Genomic DNA, 17,301 nt, shown 5'->3' on the forward strand with positions numbered 1-17,301 from the left:
GCTCTATCTGCTCTCACCCCTTCCCATGCTCCGACACCTCTGGCCTTTCTGAAACGCCCAGCCAGCTCGCTGCAATGCTCCTGCACTGCTGCTCACACAGCTTCTTCCTTAGCTGGGGGCTGCCTGGGGGGGATGCGTGCCTCCGCGGCCGGGTGGGCCAGGCTTCGGGACCTGAACTGTCCTTTCTGTGTCTAAAGCAACGCTCTTCCCCGCTCCGCGCGTCTGGGAAGTGGAGGACGTCCAAGGACGGGAGGATTTGGTTGCAGTCAGTATCCAGAACTGTAGGGATGGGGCTTTCGCAGCTGGGATTAAGCACCCTAATCCTGACCCTCCTGGGCCTTCTGAAATTCTGTCTAGTCTGCAAAACTGGCCCTTTCTCTTAGGAATCGTAGCAAAGGGTTTGGCATGTGCAATCAACTCAGAGCCTCCTCCAGCAAACAGCATTTGTAAAGGTCTTACGGCTTTCAAAAAAGTGGCCATGCCTGGATCTGAGGAGCTAATACTGAGGAGGGATCTCTCACAGAGGAGGGAGGACTGAAACAAAAGCTAATTAATCTGCGTACAACTGTATCTCAGTATGTATCAGTGGGGTGGATGCTGGGCCGTGACCAGGAGTGCCACACGTCCCTTCGTGCACAGTGAAAGCAGCAAAACTCTCAACAAGCGATGGCACCGGCAGCTCTCCTGCCACGGGGGGTTCACCGGAGAGACCATCAGAGGAGGAAGAAGGCCAGACCAGAAGATGCCAAACAAGCTCTGATGCCCCTGGGATCTGAGACATCGGTTCTTTGCCTTCTTCACAGCACCCATTGGGCTTCAAAGTCTTAAGCCTCCAACCCCTCTGGACGCAGTCCCTTCAGGCACCCTAAAAGCCTTTTTACGTTGGCCGGGAAACAGCGAGCCCGGACTGCCAGCCTGCGCTGGGACCCTGCCAGCCCCGCGGGCAGGGCGAAGGTGACCGCCCAGCCGAGCTCAGCGATTCAAACCAATGGGCAGTGGCTCCCGCTGCAGATCAAAGTCCTTCTGCACCTCCGGGATGCGATCAGGAGCTGCTCCAGGAATGCATCGTTCTGAGTCAAATGCAAATTCAGAAGTATATTACAGCCGGAGCCTTACAGTACCATCCGTCACCCTGCCAGGCCAGCGCAAAGGCATTTCGGGAGACAACCAGAAAAAGCGAGGGACGCTGAGCTCCAGGAGCGGGGAGAGGCTGCTCAGCGGGAGTCCGGAGGAGGGAGGGGGGGGCTGAGACAAAACAGCACAAAGACCTTTCACGTCAGGCCCCTCCTGATTAGGAACTGAAGCCTCTTGCGTGAAAGAGGAGATTAAACAGGTCCTGCTCCTGCAACGCCAGGCGCGAGGCTGGCTGACCGAGCTGCAGACGAACCCTCCGGCAGCCCGAGGCCAGCGCGAGGGGAGCCTTACCATCCACTGCGGAATGAAACGGGCTCCTTCCTGAACCCCAAAGGCTTCCCAAACTGACCTAAGGGCGTTAAATACAGGTGACATTAAACAAAGAATGGTGCTTCGCCCTTGATGGTCGTTTTATAACCAAGTAAAGGCTCAGGAGTTCTCAGCTTGAGGCAGTGGAAAATGGGTAAGCATAGTCCCTTAGTCCCTGAAAACAGCCCGATTTTTGTGTACAAAATACCATGAAACTGGAAGCAGCCTATTAAGTCTTCCATTGAAAACCATGTGAAAATATTTCAAACATCTGTGACTGCAATAAGGGAGCAAAGAAAAGAGCAAAATGGTGCTGCCTCCAAAACGATATATTCTGAAAACTGAGCACAGCAATTAAAACATTAAGTACAGGCAAGTATGATTCGTTTCTACTTCTGCCACTATCCGGCCAAAATAATGCAATCATAAATTAATAGCAAGTTTTAATTTTGCAGCAGCTCAAGATGCTGTATGCAAAACAAAAGGAAACTCTCCCTGCAAACATCATTCCACAGATGAGCAAATCTCCAGTTCCCCATGAGCACAAACTCCATGTCTAAACGATACTCTGAGATGAAGTGCAAAAAAAAAGACCTATCAGTGCCTGGTAATTGTATGACATTCCTCCCATAAGATCTCAACATCCTAAACATTATCTCTTCGTAACACACTGGGAGATACAGTTTTTCCTCAATTTATATACCGGGAACCGCAACGCGCAGAGACAAAGGCTCTGACCGTCAGAAGTATTTACATACTGTTTAGCTCTAATTTGCTTTGATCTAATGGAACTAGGTACCTAAGTACCTGTAAGTACCTGACACTAAATGATTAATCCCAAGCTAAAGTAGAAGTTTTAGAAAAAAATGGACTGACGTCTCCCTTCCCTCTGCCAAATCCCAGACTGGCATCCCAAGCCCTTTGCCACCCTGCCTAGCAATTAAAGTAAATCACCCGGATGGCAACGCCACGAGAGCCATCTGCACCCGGCTCCCGCGAGGACCGTGTATCCAGGGGGAAAATCCCCATCTCCCACTAACGCCCGGTAAGCACGCCCAGCCGCGCTCCCTCCCCAGCTCACAGCCAGACTGGTGGGATGTTGTTTCGCTACCGGCTCAGGCGAGCTGTAAATGAGAAACAGATGCTACCCCAGTTTGGAGAAGCCAGTAGCTTAAACTGCTGCCTCATAAACCTTTTTAGTGGCACTTTTCCTTATATATTTTTTATTTTATTCCTAACAGGGACTTTCACGGATTAACAGCCAAGAGCGATTTTGAACTCCAATGGCCAGAAAGTGGGCTGTGCTGGGGAGAAAAGCAAAGCCCTTTTCCACAGCGGAGCAGGTTTGCAGGCTGGAAGGGAAGGCCACCGTGAAGCTCAGCTCTTGAGGCTCCCGCAGACCCTGGTATCACGGATCCAACCCCCAGCTCAGCCTTCACACTACCGCCAGCAAACTCCTAAGATTCATGACGTTTTCCATCCAGCTGACAGCTCTTCCGAGCGGACTTTGCACGCACATTCCTCCTCGTTATGCACCACACACCTGTACCACCTTCTACTTGAGATCTGGCGGCATTTAAGGTTTTGCATTTAACCTCAAAGTCATATCAAGGACCAACGGGAGACAAATGGCTCCACTCCAGAGAGGTCCCCAGCTCTGGAAAGCCCGTCTTTGGGAGGAAAGGCATCCTGGAGCTGCAGAATCTTTTATCACACTATGATTGAAAACAGAAAATCTCCAACCATATCACCAGTGGGAGAACCTCAGTGCACAGTCCTGAAAATAATGAATATGTTATGGACCATTATCCTTCCTGGCCACTGCCATTCGTGAGATGACTGCTAAAGAAATGCTTCTTCCTTTAGAGACATGGGAGAGGACTTACATTTTCAAATCTGCTCTGTAGTGCTGAAAAAGCTGGTGGCAAAAACTGTTCTGCCGTCATTAGAGATGAGTAGGACATAATAGATTTTTTTCTCCTTTGGTTTCAGTGAGAAAAAAATGTCACATCGGGATTCTGGTGAAAAAAAGGCACGCAGCCTGTGAGCGCACGCCGCTCGGGGAAACACCGTGCAAGGCAGCCCCTCTGCGTTGGCTGACAGCTACAGTGATCACACTAATAAGGGGATAGCCGTTTTGGGATGGAGGGAGATGTAGGAAGAAGCCACACTGCCGAAAGCCCAGGGCACTCATGGGGAGCCACAGCACTGCTGGCAGCTGCTGCTGAATTTATCCGATGAGTGAGTGAAGCCGCAAAAGCTGCAGGGGCTTGTTCGGGCGCTGCACGCGTTGCAGAAGCGCTGCTGGAGGTCCTCTCCTCCCTGTTCGTGCCGTTTCCCATCCAGGCTCCTTGTTCAGTTTTTGCATCTTTTTTTTCACTTGTTTTAACTTCAATTGCTGCCGCAGTGACGTACCCCCACCTCCCGGCACACACACAGGCCTTCCCATGGAGCGCGTGCCAGTGGGTACAGGTCTCATGAGGGTGCTGCCGCCGTAGCACCTCGGTCCCACACTGCACTCCTGGCAGGTTGGTTTGTCCATTCACCCCTTCCACCTGCTACCTGATCTAAAGGCCAGTGCTAACAAGTATTATTTTGTTAGAGGTGTATCCTCAGCTTTAGCAATGCTTCAGTCAATGCTTATTCACTTTGTAGGAATTTCGTGATGAACTGGGAAGCGGCTGGCAGCACCAGTCCTGCTGCTGGGATCGGAGCTGTGTGGCTGTGGCAAAGGTCCCCTCGTGGGGGTAAATAAGGAGACCATCCCTGGTTTGTAGGGCGCAGGTCTGGGTGCTCGGTTCTGCACTCCCCCGCGCTAGTGCCAGGAAGAGCTGAGCATCCAGAAAAGAGAGAATAAAAGGGCGAACTGCAGCCAGTGGAATATACAATTTGTTCCATAATCAGTTTACTTTGTTTTTTAATTCACGAGAAGTAAATCCTGCAGTGAGTTAGAAAGGCCATTATTGCCTCCTCTCGCTAAACAAACACACGCTGAATCCTCTCATTATCCTTCTTGACTTCTGTACACCAGAATAAACACAAAACAGAAGATCTGCTGGAGAAAGGCAAGACTCCGACGCATGGGTGGCACAGACTCTCAGGGAATATTCTGCCTATGAAGTATCATCGCACACAATTTACAAAGGCATTTTATGCTTCTCCAACACTTTTTAGCCTCAAAGATTCCAAGTTCTATAAATATCTTAAAGACCCGCGATACGCATCTGCCTCTGGAGTAGAACAGAGCACCCATGGTTATTATTTGTGTTTAACAGAGCAGTTTTAGTAGGTCAAATTTTCTTGCTCTTCTTTGGAAAAAATTGCCTAGAAATGGCAGGCATTTCTTTTGACTGTGGGATTTAGCCCAAATGGAAGAAAACACAATGTTTTTGTACTTTTCATCTTAAAAAAAACCCCTCCACAAATGTTAACTTACTACACATATTTTAAAGTTATAAACATAAACGAATCTGGCACATGAATATAAACCCCTGGCTCACAGTTGTGTTGCCAATGATATAAATTACGGTCCCTGTCACTTACAGAAACACATTATTCTTCATTTATGCTACTGGAAAGGAGAGCAGACCTTGCTCCTTAGAAACCAAACATGAAAAGAAAGGCAACGGAAGCGAGACTTTTCTCGCTGGTAAATTCCTACCCAATGCCCTTTTGTCCTGAGCTCTGCGCTGTACACGCGTGCTGTAACCCGGGTCTTCGCCACTAATTTAAGAAGTACTGTGATATTTACAGCCATGCAAAACGCGGAAGGCTGAAGAGCCTATTTATCACCTATAAACAACCCTCTGTATACCAGAAGTGAGGATAGGAGCAATTCCCTCGAACACAGCCAGGTTACAGGTGGGAACATCTCCCTCCGGCTCCCTGCAGCGCTCCCATCCCCTGCAGAGCATTTTCCCACGTGGCTCTTTCCCCTTCCAAACACCAAACACTGCAGGTTATACACACCATAAATCTCCTGATGAAAAAAGTGTTGCCAATAAGCTCAAACCAATCTTCTCAAATTTAGAGTACAGTACACAAGACAGCCCCTGGCAGGCAAAAGCATGGCTTGGTAGCGTTTGGTGTTGGAGAAATTCTGACTTCGTACGAGATATTTGTCCTGTGACGAGCAGGGAGTTGGACTCGATCCTTATGGGTCCTTTCCAACTTGAGATATTCTATGATTCTAGATGAGTTAATCTTGCTGCAACTGGGCTTTTTGTTACTACTGGCACTTTTTCAGCCAAACACACCTCTCCAGAAGTTAGATGTGACCCAGCAAAGTCATTTGCTGACTTTGGTGGACTTAGATGTGGCTCTGAGTTATCTCCTGCACGTCATAGTTCCCACTCAGGTATTCAACAGTGGGGATTGTAAGGACAGATATGAGAAGGTCCGATTTTGGTTTATTTCCTTCAAGGCGCATCAAGCAGCATCCAAGGGCACAGCCAGCTGCAGAGGTGTTGCTCTAAAAGCAATGAGAATTTAAAGGAGTCAGACCAGAGCCGAAATCTGGCTCTGCACTAAACTCCCAGAATCTGAAACGCTCCGTCCCCCTGATTCAGCATCTCACACGTGGAAATGGCATTATCTGCGCACAGTGGACATCAAAGAGGGACGGGATCCCACATTCTGGGAAACTAACAGGATTTATTTGGTTCTAGCTCTCCATTGGGATGGGGTGTAAGGATATATTTATGTATCTACTTTCCTCTTCATCTGCATGTTTTATACATTTAGAGAGAGACATCTTATAGCCTCACACACACAAACCCAACCACCTCAGACACATTAAAATGATATCACAGGCCTGATCTGAAGCTTTGTAAAGTGAGAGAATCGGCGCTACACACCCACGAGGCCTCTTCTTGGCGAAACCCTGCTTTTGTGGGTCCAAGCCAGCCCCAGGCCTTCGCCTTCCCATTGCTCTTTGGATAGCAGTGTCTAAGCAGGCACCTTCTGCGGTCAAATGGCACCTCAGGCTAGGAAAAGGCTGAGAAAATAGAGTAGCTTATCTAATTATTAACTCCTAGAGAAGTGGGCACCTGGAAACAGAGGTCTCAGAAGAGCTGGGTTCACCCCATGTCAGAAACTTCCCACCACATGGAAGATGTCAAGAACAGCCAGCTCTGTCCTGGAAGACAGCTCTGCTTCAAAGGCTGTGAAGCGTTCTGTATTTATCTACCAATGACTCCAAACCAAATGCGCCTTGCACACAAACAATGTATTTTCACTTTCGCAAATACAACAGCATGATGCAAAAGAAAGACCTGCACTCCAGGGGCATCCTTTCTCAAGCATCACAAATGCCTGCGGCTATCACTTACCGATGGCTTCACAGGCCACTCGCTACCCCCTGACAGAGCACCAGCCCACCTCCGGAGGCTGTCCTCTGCATCGCCCGCGTCTACCGCTGAGCTCTGCCCTTAGATGTTAGCAAACAATTCCTGTTGGTACGGCAGGCAGTGACAGGAAAAAGCTTGTTCTCTCGGCCGTATTTTCATGGAAAGCAGGGCAAAAAGGCAGCATTTAGCTCGGTCAATACAACCAGAAGATTGCAAGGAGCATGCAGCTCGTGAAGAAGGGCTTGCTTTCCCCCATCACCTTGCAAAGTGGCTGAGGCTTTGAGCTCTTTTCCCTTCTCAAGAGAGACGGCTCCTAGGAGCATCAAAGGGAGTTCGTTACACATCGAATCCCACTGGGACACAAATGCTGATGGGCCAGGAGTAAAAGGGAATATTCAAGATACTTTCTCTTGAATTAAATATAAAGGCACGAGAAAATTTCCAACCTGTGTGAACACGTGTGCAAATCTTACGTAAGAGGCACACGGGACTGAAGGCAGAGCAGCACGCGCCAGCGCTGCTCCCTCCGCGGCGGAGGCACTGCCACAGTTATCACCGCAGCACCGCTCCGGCTCCAAACACAACCGACTCTCTGCTAGGACGGGAGCAATGTTGGTAAGCACAAACATCTTGCTAATACATCAGGCCATGACACAATGAGAACATTGTGATCGGAATTGTTTTAAGAAAGAAAACTCTTTGTGAGGCATTTATTTCACATCTTGTGTTAGCTGGAGTGAAATGCCCATAATAAAGGCATTAGCACTGCACTGCATATGCAAGTGGCAATTCATTTGCCTTAAATAAGCAAACAAATTAGTTTTTGGTGGCTGGTTTTGCCTGTGTGTTCAGAGATCTGGAGAAGTCATGATGAACAGTGGAGCATCTGTATCGTTATCATCAGCCCTTATCAAAAGTTATCACCAGGAAGGTGTCACATAACATCCCCCGGTAAGAAACAACCTCTACAAGATGAAGATGACAGAGGAAGTTCTTTGGAGACGCGACAGTCCTGTGATCCCAGCAGGAACTGGCAGAGATACCAACTCCTCTGCTCGCTCCCTCTGTGTGATCTCAGGCAAGTCCTGTACATTCCCAGTAGAAAAGCGGAGGTAATGGGATTGTCCTACTTTACCAGAGACTTGTCAAACACTTCTGAGATCATGGGGTTGAAGACCTATAGAACTGAGGAACTACAATTCTAAAGCCTGGGAAGACAGTGACGCTTTGAGTGTGAAGGAGAAAACCCCCCACATCACTCGAGAGAAGGAAAAGCAAAGGTTTTTGCTTTCTCTTGTTATGTTGAAAGGAAGTTTCTTGACTTTGAACTGGACTGAGAAAGCTTTTGGTTTGTCCCCAGGGTGGATGCTTCTCTTGGGCATCCGTTCCCTTTGCCGCATGGGGCAGCTCTTTGAGGCTGCTGCGTGAGCCCCTCTTCTCATCCCTTGCAGGTGGCAGGAGGCAGCGCCTGCCCCCGGTACGCTGTCCATCCCTTGGCTGTTGCAGATTCCCACTGAGGTACGGATACATGCAGTTCATTAACACTTCTTGCCCTGTGTCTATATGCCGCCTGGCAGCATTTTAACAAGAAAGACCCATGAATTGTTTACGTTTCAAGTTTATTATTGGTTTAGTAACAGCCTGGCAGCTTCCATCACTTCCTTTTAGTGGCTCAGCGTTTTACTCTACTGACCGATCTCTCCTGCTTTTCCGTATCTCCATTACTCACTGAAGGGTTTGTCTTGATGCTGGCTAATCTCACTCTCCTTTTTTTTTGCTAATATTTGTATATGTCCTCACTGCTGCCTTTCCCACTTTCCAAGACGCTCAGGATTTTCAAGCACCTTTTAAAGCCTTTTTTTTCCTTGCAGCTTTAGGACCCGCACCCATTTCAGGTGCTACAAAGCTATGTGTAGGGACAGTAAGGGCAAAGACCAGGACCCTACCAGCATCAGAAGCTGTATCTGCTCTGTACGTGGTGAACCTGAAGCTGACAGCAGCATGGGAATCGGACAAGACAACGGGTGCCAAAACCCCAGACCAAGGGGTCAGTGGTAACCTTTGATCAGGAATTTGTGCGAACAAACTCCTTTCCTCCATGGACCCCTCCGCCTCAGGACATACAGAAGAGCTGGCAGAGCCGTTAACAGTCTATGCCTCCTTCCAACTGTTAAAAGCATTTTTGGACTTGAGCCCCACACCTTTTATTAACTGCTAAGAGAGACGGCCCCTGGTTCACAGCGCTAGAACCTGAATCAATTCTCTTTTCCAAAGTCTGGGGCAGTTCACGTCTGTAATTCCCTTCTTAATCAGTTTACAGTCAGGCTCCTGCCATAGATTTCAGACCTGCCAACACAACCCACTGAATGAGTCCCACCAAGAGCTCTGCATCTGACTTGCTGCTCGCTGTTGGGCAAATCCCTGCACGCCTTGTATGTGAAGCGGAGTTGCTGAAATACGCTGGGCTTTGGGAAGCCTTTGAGGCCCCTGAAGGAAAGCACCACAGCAACAACAGTTACTACTGAACCTGAGCACACCCACGTGTCAGAGGTGGGATCAGCTTTGGCGTTCAGGTCGAGACACACCATTTTTGCTAAACTGATACCTTCTTGCTACGCTCCTTTAAAGCTGCACCTGCACTTTTCGATGGCAGCCAAGAGAGGAGCCCCGGCCCACGGAAAATTGAAAAACCTCACATAAGCATTGGTTATGCTAATTGTGCCATAGAAAAACAAAGAAGAAAGAGCTCAGGCGTACTGAAACCCCGCTCTGGTACCTCAGAGACGTTGATCCGTCCCTCCTGAAAGGAGCACGTGGTGGGGTCATGGGTGCAGAGGTTCCGGTACTTGCACCAGTGGCAGCGGAAAGCGCTGTTCACACAAGACAGGCACCTGGGGGGGAGAAAGGAGGAGTTACAGAGGAGGTTATCACCGTGGGACGTCTATATGGTAACAGCCACGAGTCCAGGCTCAGGATCCTTCATGGGAAAATCGTTTCTTTGCAGGGATGTTTTGATACAACAAAAGTAACAAACAGGTTTGGGAAAACACGCACTCAAGACAGTCTTTAAGCAACCTCACAGTTCATTCAGTAATAAAATACAAGATGGGATTTATGCACATGATTTCTGCACATCACTGCACGTCATTGCATTGGCATAAAATAAAGCACAATACTGCACAGACACCAGACTTGATTTTTAGTTTCTGGAAAGTGGAAAACAAGGCAAGCCTGGCAAAAATTGGATCAGTTGTTTTACAAGTCACGAATGCTTCAAGTCAACGGTAACACTTCTGCTTGGCCTTGGAGTGCAAAGATTCCAGCAAGCACTTTTGATTCATGTTGGAAGAAATTAACTGTTTATGAAATGTTTTTGAAAGAACGCAGACCCTTTTCAGACACGGGGTGGCCCAGCTGCCAGCAAACTGGCTGAGTGGTTTTTATTCCACACTAACTGGCTGCCAGTTAGATGCACGGTCCATTACAGCTGCTAATATTTGCAGTAACCACCTCCTCCGTCTCTGAGGCCAACCCTCTGTGCCGCGTGGCAGCGTTTTGGTGACCGTCTGCTGGCATAAGTATAAGCTGTGCCCATGGGATTCAGCTCCGTGTCGTAACCTGCGGCTCCAGAGACAGGGGCGCTGCCTGGAGCAGGCAGTGCCCGGGGCAGGGATGCACTGGAGCGAGCCCAGGGTCAGGGCAAACAGAAGAGGATCCCCATGGAAGCGGGAGCGTGGCCTTAGGTAGGAAATCAGAAAACGAGGAAAGCGGGTGCCCGGGCAGAGGCGCTGGGGCAATGCCTCTTGCGGGCTGCTGCCACAAGAACGCGTGTTTTAATAACTCAATTGTATTTTCCTTCTGATGCATTCGTAGTGACCTTAACAGCTAAGGAAGCTTAGTCTAATCATGCATATGCAAATCTGGGAAAGAAAATCAAGTGCTGCAAGCTTATTTAGTTACTCGTTTGTTTGACCCGTTTCTGTCTCCATTTCGGTCTGTAGCACTTCTCCCACCCGCACTCACCCGGCCTGGCCCTGGCCTCCGGCTTTCCCGTCTGGCACCGGTGGAGCTCTCTGCTTCCCCCAGCACCGCTGGGTCCGAGGGAAGAGGACCTCTCTGATCACCCAGGCCAACGGCTTGGTTCAGTGCCTCTCACTGTACCATGGTTTTCTGGCTGCTGCTTTCAGCTCTGCTCAGCTGAGCAGGGTGAGGGGCTCCCGGCAGGATCCTGAGCCCTCAGAGATTTACACCCGGTCACTACCTTTGCTCTTTCATCCCGATCCAGCTTTCTTAAGGACCACTGTCTCTTTTTGCTTCAGAAAGTGCATCACTCCACCTCATCTGTTCCTTATTAAAAGGGACTTAACACAGAAGCCGCTGCCACCACCACATTCCCCGACCCACCTGCAGCTCTCTGGGGACGCAGGAATTCACGCACCTGAGCGCTGAACCATCTCAGCCCGTGGGTTCACAACAGATGGATCCAGCACGGGAGGATCACAGAACCAGTCTGCAAAAGCAACATGTGCCTGTCTAGCCCCAAACCCTCCTGCCCCTCTTAGCCTGATGCCAGCTCCCAAGGGGTACGTGCTCCATACACCGCAACCGCTTCTTGTGCTGCCGCGCATCCACAAAGGGCACGGCTGCTCCCCTGCTCTCTCTAGACACCCTTGCCATTGCAGCGAAGAGTCTCAGGACCAATAGTTTTCTCTTCTCCGCTGGCTGAGACCTGTATTCCTTCCTCCTTTTTGCATGCTGTGATTCATTCCTGCCAGACTGGCTCGTGCCCTTGTTGAACTCACTGATAACAAGTCCAGTGTGATGTAAGTGCTGCAGAATTTGCCACTGCGTTAGCACTTTATCTCCAAACAGGAGCTGGTACAACGGCATGGTCAGATGAAGCCAAACGACAGGCCAGAAAAGACGCATTGCCTCTCCTGATTCAAACCTCCGCTCCCAAGTGAAAACAGGGGTCCCCATGATGCCATCCCTCATGCAAATGCAAAAACACGAGAATGCAGAGGAACCACTGGAAGGACTGCAAGTGCTTGCAGATGGAGGAGGGGCTGGTGCTGTACAGCCTGACTGAGGGACAAGGACATAAGGACAGAGTTGTGCACCAGAGCTAGCAGGACGAGGCAGGGATCATTGCGGTAATGGATACAGACCACCATGAGAGGCAGCGTGGAGGGACTGAAGGACTCACAGGGCTCCTTTCATCCCGGTACCTCTGCTCTGTGCTATGGCTCAAAACAGAATTAAAAAAAAAATGAATGCATGCCTAGAAAAACTGCAGGGCAGCCAAGCCCATCAGCGCACACAACCCTCTTCCACGTGCAGCAGGGAAGGCCCCATAGCTTGAGGTTTCAAACTCAGTGCCGAAAGATTGTGAGCGACCCTGTGCTGGCACTTCGGGACTCCCACCAGCCAGCTCGAGCAGCAAATCACGCTCCCGGAGCGGAGCTGGCAGCCGACCCTGCTGCCGGAGATGCCGCCCGGCCCCGCGGGTCAGGCCTGCCTTTTGCTATCCCACTTCTGGCAGGTCCTGCCCACATTTCATTTTGGTGCTTTGGGGCTTGCTGCGTTTCCAGAGAGAAATCTATAAACGCTTCAGGTCTGTAAACGTGTTTTTAAGGCCAGCCAGCTGCGTGCCACCTTTCAGCGGCAGATGTGCCCATGGGGGATACATTTCCACGATGCTCAGCAGCACCAAGCCCCCCAGCCCTCCACGGAGCAGCCCACTGCAGCCTGCCACGCGCCTGGGCTGCTGTATCGGGTGCTCAGGGCTGCTCTGCCCGACTCCGGGGACAGGCAAGCTGCAGGGAGCTCCTGCTGCCAGTGCTCTCGCTCACCCCATCTAAACTACAACCGCTGTCCTCAGACCCCAGGGCTGGAGACTTCCAGGTCAGTCCCTGCCACCGCCTCCTCCGGTGGTCGTGCTCTCCTCTGTCACCCCACGGAGCATCCTCGCAGCGGGCAGCACCCTGCTCTCCTGGCCGGTGCAGCATGGAAGGGCTCTGCCTCCTCCGGCTGCCTGCAGCCCACCTCCCCGGACCCTCTGCTCTGCCTTCTCCAGCTGCCTGTGAAGATGCGTCCGAGTTCACAGTTGCGGGATCAGGCAGCTTGGGGGCACCAGCAGGTTAAGGTTTTTTCAGGCTCACTCCGCCTGCGTCTCCCAAGGCAGAGAAAGCTACACACGCACCCAGAGCAAGTTCAGAGAAGACAGGGACCGGTGGGCTCCCCTTCTACCGCAGTGTCTGCTGGCTGAACCAAGCAGCGTAATAACCCCCCGGCTGGTCCAGGAGCCCAGCATCCATTTCCCAGCCCCTTCTCTTTTTAGCGGGTGTTTGGCTCCGCTCGGGGATGGCAGGGAGCACTCACAGCTGGTGGGCACTGCAGTTGTAGAACTTAAACTCCGTGCTGACAAACGTCCTCCTCGTCTCCCGCGACTTCAGCTGCAGCACCACGCCGAACCAGTCTGGGGATGCAAAGCAGAGCCCGTCAGTCCCGCCAGCAGTGACGAAGGAAGCAACAGCAGACGCGGGGGCACCCGCTCCCCGCCTGCCACTGTGCTGAGCCATCTGCTTCTGGGGTGGAAGGTGCAAGTCAGGTTGCTTTCATCTCCCTGCTCCCGCAGCGCTGGGCCCCCCACCCGCAGTGAGTCTGCAGCAGTTCCCCAAGCTGGAGGCTGAGCATCCCACCCCCGGCCGGACCCTGCCCTCGAGCACCCCAGGGTGCCGGGCTGGCTGTCTCCAGCAATGTTCCAAACCGAATCAGGCTTGATGGCAAATGCATTGGAGACAAAGGGTCTAAACACTGCCTTGGGTCACAGTTGAAACGCATTGGGGATCTCATCCTGTTCTCTAAAGGATTCTGTCCCCAGTATAAAAACAGTCTACTCTGAAAAGCAGCCCAAGACTAGAATAGGAGACAATGCTGGAAACGAGGGCATCAGCGGAGCTCTATAGGAGCCTCAGCACTGGGTTAATTAAGAGCAGATTGCTCTTCCAGAGCTGCTGTGCGTAAGCCTACGCTAGCACGGCGGCTCTCAGCCCCCAGTGTTCACCAAGTCTCAGGCTCTGTATAATGCCTTAGAAATACAAAGATATCAGCAGGGAAGCACAGTTGACACCTGGAAGGATGCCAAGGAGAAAATGAGTTTTAAGCAAGTAGCATTTTGGTTATGGGAAGAGAAAATATGACAGCAGTGACATTAATGAAGAAACAACCCAAAGATCAGGACCAAAAAATAGAAACCGCATCCACCTACTCCTGGGTGCTGAGCCAGGCCGAGGGGAGGGCTCCTGCTTTCCACATCCACCGGCGTGGCAAGGCTGCGAGCCCCTGCCCCACTCATGAGCCACGCTGGGGGGACAGACGGCTCCTCTCCCGTCTGGGGGAGATGTATGGCAGCGCAGGGAGGGCGTAGGGACAGGGCAAGCACATGGTGCTGCCTGCTCCCAGCCTATCTTCCCCTGTGTGGGATTCATTTCTTAAGGACGAAGCATGCTTAGCTCCCTGGGTTCAATGTTCTTTGACAGGAGCACGAACTTCTCCGGCAGCAGCCCCAAAGGGTCTGCCCCAGCCAGCAGACACTTCCAAACCTACGCTGTACTTTCTGGTGGCAAAGACGTCGTATTGCTGTCCAGAAGTCAGTTACTTACCCTGATCCACAGGTATGGCAGGAACATCTTTCGCTGCTGGCGAAACACACACAACCCGGCTGCCCGAAACCTGCCCTTCCACCTCCGTCAGGTTTCCGAAGAGGCAGGTGACCCCCGCCGTCAGGTCTGGAGCGTCGCTCACCAGCAGACTGAGCTGCAGCCGGGGAGAGGAGAGGCAGAGGGGAAACAAAACACAGCCAGCAACCTGTTAGCAGGCAGAGCTGCCTGAGTTTCCTTCGTATGTTCAGTACCTGCTGTTTTCCCATTCAGTACTGACCCCCTTAAATTACCCCTTCGCCCACAGGAGGTGGCCAGCTGCCCTTTCATGAGAAGCGGAGGAGGAAAAAGAAAGCCAAGGATGGAGGTTCTTTACCGATACAAAAACGCCTTGCTGAGCCTTTGGGTACTGCAGTTCAGGAGAGGTGGCAATGGCAGCCTTTTGTCCCCCTGGTTGCTCTACAGAAGCACTGCCACCCTCAATGCCTGTGCCAAGAACCTGTGACAGCAGTAGCAGCACATGGCATCTCTTGCACGAGAGCAGCAGTGACTGCCCCAACAGCCCTCTGCACGCACAGCAGCTCCAACAGCCTCCCTGAGCTCCAGCCGCCCCCCCGCACGCCCAGGAGAGACAGCCCTGCCCCGGGCACGCGTGGCCACCAGGAACGAGCAAGTCCCCACTGACCCCATCACGAATGGGGACCGTTCCCACGGCAAACCGGTGCCTGAAGGGGTGGGTGCCCTCCCAACCGCCCCACGCCATTTCCAGCCGGAGTGCTGGCGGGCAGGCGGGGGCAGGCGGCCCCGGCGGGCGCGGGCAGGGGCTGCAGCAAGGCCAGCTGCCGCGGGGTGCTGGGGGGCTCGGAGAGCAACAGCTGGGACGCTTCAGAGAGCCAGGCCTGAGCACAGCTCACAGATGAGGTTTTTGGGAAACAAAGCCTTTCCTTTCAACAGCTAATGAAACCGGACCAAGAGAAATGTGAGCTGAGGCCCAAGGGGAAGGGGAATTTGTTTCTGCCATCCCCACCCCCTTCTTCCCCGGCTCGGATGACCCCTTCCCTCCCCAGTCCCTCTGCGAGCCTGACTTCATGAGAAAACATTTGTGCCGATGGGAAGGGAGGAAGGCTGGAGGACGGACTGTTCCCTGTGAACCTGAAAAGTGCTGGCAGAGCCTCTCACCAAGAGGTCTTCCCCTCCCCGCTTGCCGCCAGCACCTACCGGGAGGCTGTGCTCGGAGACGGAGATGCTGCTGGGCTGCACGGTGACGCTCATGCACTGGCCGATGCTGCCTGCAAATCGGTACGGCTCGTCTGCTCGCTCGCAGCTGTCCCTCGGGGAGCACCTGCCACACACGAGCACACATCAGAGCACAGAAAGCACCCGGCGAAGATGTCAAACAGCACGAGGTGCTACAGCTGAGCAGGGGCGAGCTAAACGGGAGGGCAGAGCCTCGGTCAGGGGAAGGGGGAGTTATCAGCAGGACCAGGGGCAATGCTCTGCACCGGGACCAGTTATTGGGCACAAACTCCAGGTTAGGACCAAAGGGTGCCGAAAAATATTCTGTGATCAGAGCAAAGACAAACCACAAGTATCTCAGGAGCAATTCCCAGTCCCGCCTGCACCGGGACACAATCCAGAGCTGCTAAGTCCTGTGTGCCAGTGGTGACAGCGGGCGCTGTGGGTGCGGGGTGAGCCAGGCACTCTGCCGCTGCTTGGCCAGGGCCCCTGCAAGCCATAAATTCATAATCTGCACAGAAACTAAACTGTAAAGCAGTAACAGGCAGTAACAAGATGATGCCTCCATTCTAATTAAAACAAAAACACATAGTTCATTAATCGTCTCCTCCTGGAGCCGAGGAGCGCGGCAGGACCAGGAACGGGACTTTCCTCTCCAGCGGCTGCCGGCTGTGCTTTGGCCAGTTTTCACGCCTTGGGCTCCCAGCTCTCTCCCATTCCCGCCATCAGGAATGCAAGCCTCCAAGCATGCCAAAGTGACTAGGAGTGCTCCTAGCATGCCATGTGCTCCAGGATGGCTCGTTATCCCTCTTTTGCTATTGCAGCTGTCCTCGGAGTGGAGTGAAATTACATTGCTTCCAGCAGGTAGAGGAGCGCCCACTGGGAAACCGAGGAAGTATTATCAGTGTTTCAAACCAGATATCAGAGACTGCAGCACAGCACTGGCATCCCTCAGTGATGTTCTATTTTAAGCCATTTGGGGAAAACCCTTTTCTCCCAAGCCCCCTCCGGGGGTGCAGATGACATACTGGCCTTTTGGTATTGATGGTCTTAATGAGCTATCAGCTTTTTTGTCACTTTACTTTGTCACTTTTCACTCATTGCTGATCTTGGACCCTATTTCAAATGGTGGTGCAAAGGTCAGAGGATCGAGATGCTGTCACCAGCCCCACGTGCCACCAGCAAGTTCCCTTCTGACAGTTACTTGAGTGTATATGTTACTTGAATTAACAAGGTGCTGCTGTCACACTGCTTGTTTTCCTGGTTCCCTGCGGAGCGGCTCGGACGGTCCCAGACACACACACGCCCCAGCAGAAACACCTCCTGCTGACGCAGAGGCTGAATTTTGCCACGCACATCTAGCTCCGACCAGCTGACAAGTGCCTGGCAAAACCAGGGCTTCCTGCTCGGAAACAGTGGACCATCATCCTCCCCGCGAGGCCGTTTCCCTTCGATTAAGAAAAGCAGAGTTTACACTTTCCCTTTCCAAACCGCCCATGTGATCCGCGGCAAACGCTGGTGCTGTTCTCCTCACCCTCTTGCTTTTTTTACCTTTTTTTTGGAGTATAGTGGAGCTAAATATGAATGCTGCCAAAGAAGAATTATTGAGGTTT

The 17,301-nt window shown here is 51.9% G+C and overlaps 1 protein-coding gene across 1 annotated transcript in view; it reads right to left on the minus strand.

Annotated features, from left to right (window-relative positions):
• Positions 1-17,301, minus strand: part of PLXNA2 (plexin A2) — a 154,182-nt gene that overhangs the window by 48,528 nt on the left and 88,353 nt on the right. Inside the window, exons 5-8 of the mRNA XM_059831192.1 lie at positions 15,671-15,794; positions 14,456-14,609; positions 13,173-13,269; positions 9,568-9,682 (exon numbers count right to left, since the gene is read on the minus strand). Of these exons, the coding sequence (XP_059687175.1) occupies positions 9,568-9,682; positions 13,173-13,269; positions 14,456-14,609; positions 15,671-15,794 (490 nt within the window). The remainder of the gene's footprint in view (positions 1-9,567; positions 9,683-13,172; positions 13,270-14,455; positions 14,610-15,670; positions 15,795-17,301) is intronic.

This window comes from Gavia stellata, chromosome 30, assembly GCF_030936135.1.
Source record: "Gavia stellata isolate bGavSte3 chromosome 30, bGavSte3.hap2, whole genome shotgun sequence".
Taxonomy (NCBI): domain Eukaryota; kingdom Metazoa; phylum Chordata; class Aves; order Gaviiformes; family Gaviidae; genus Gavia; species Gavia stellata.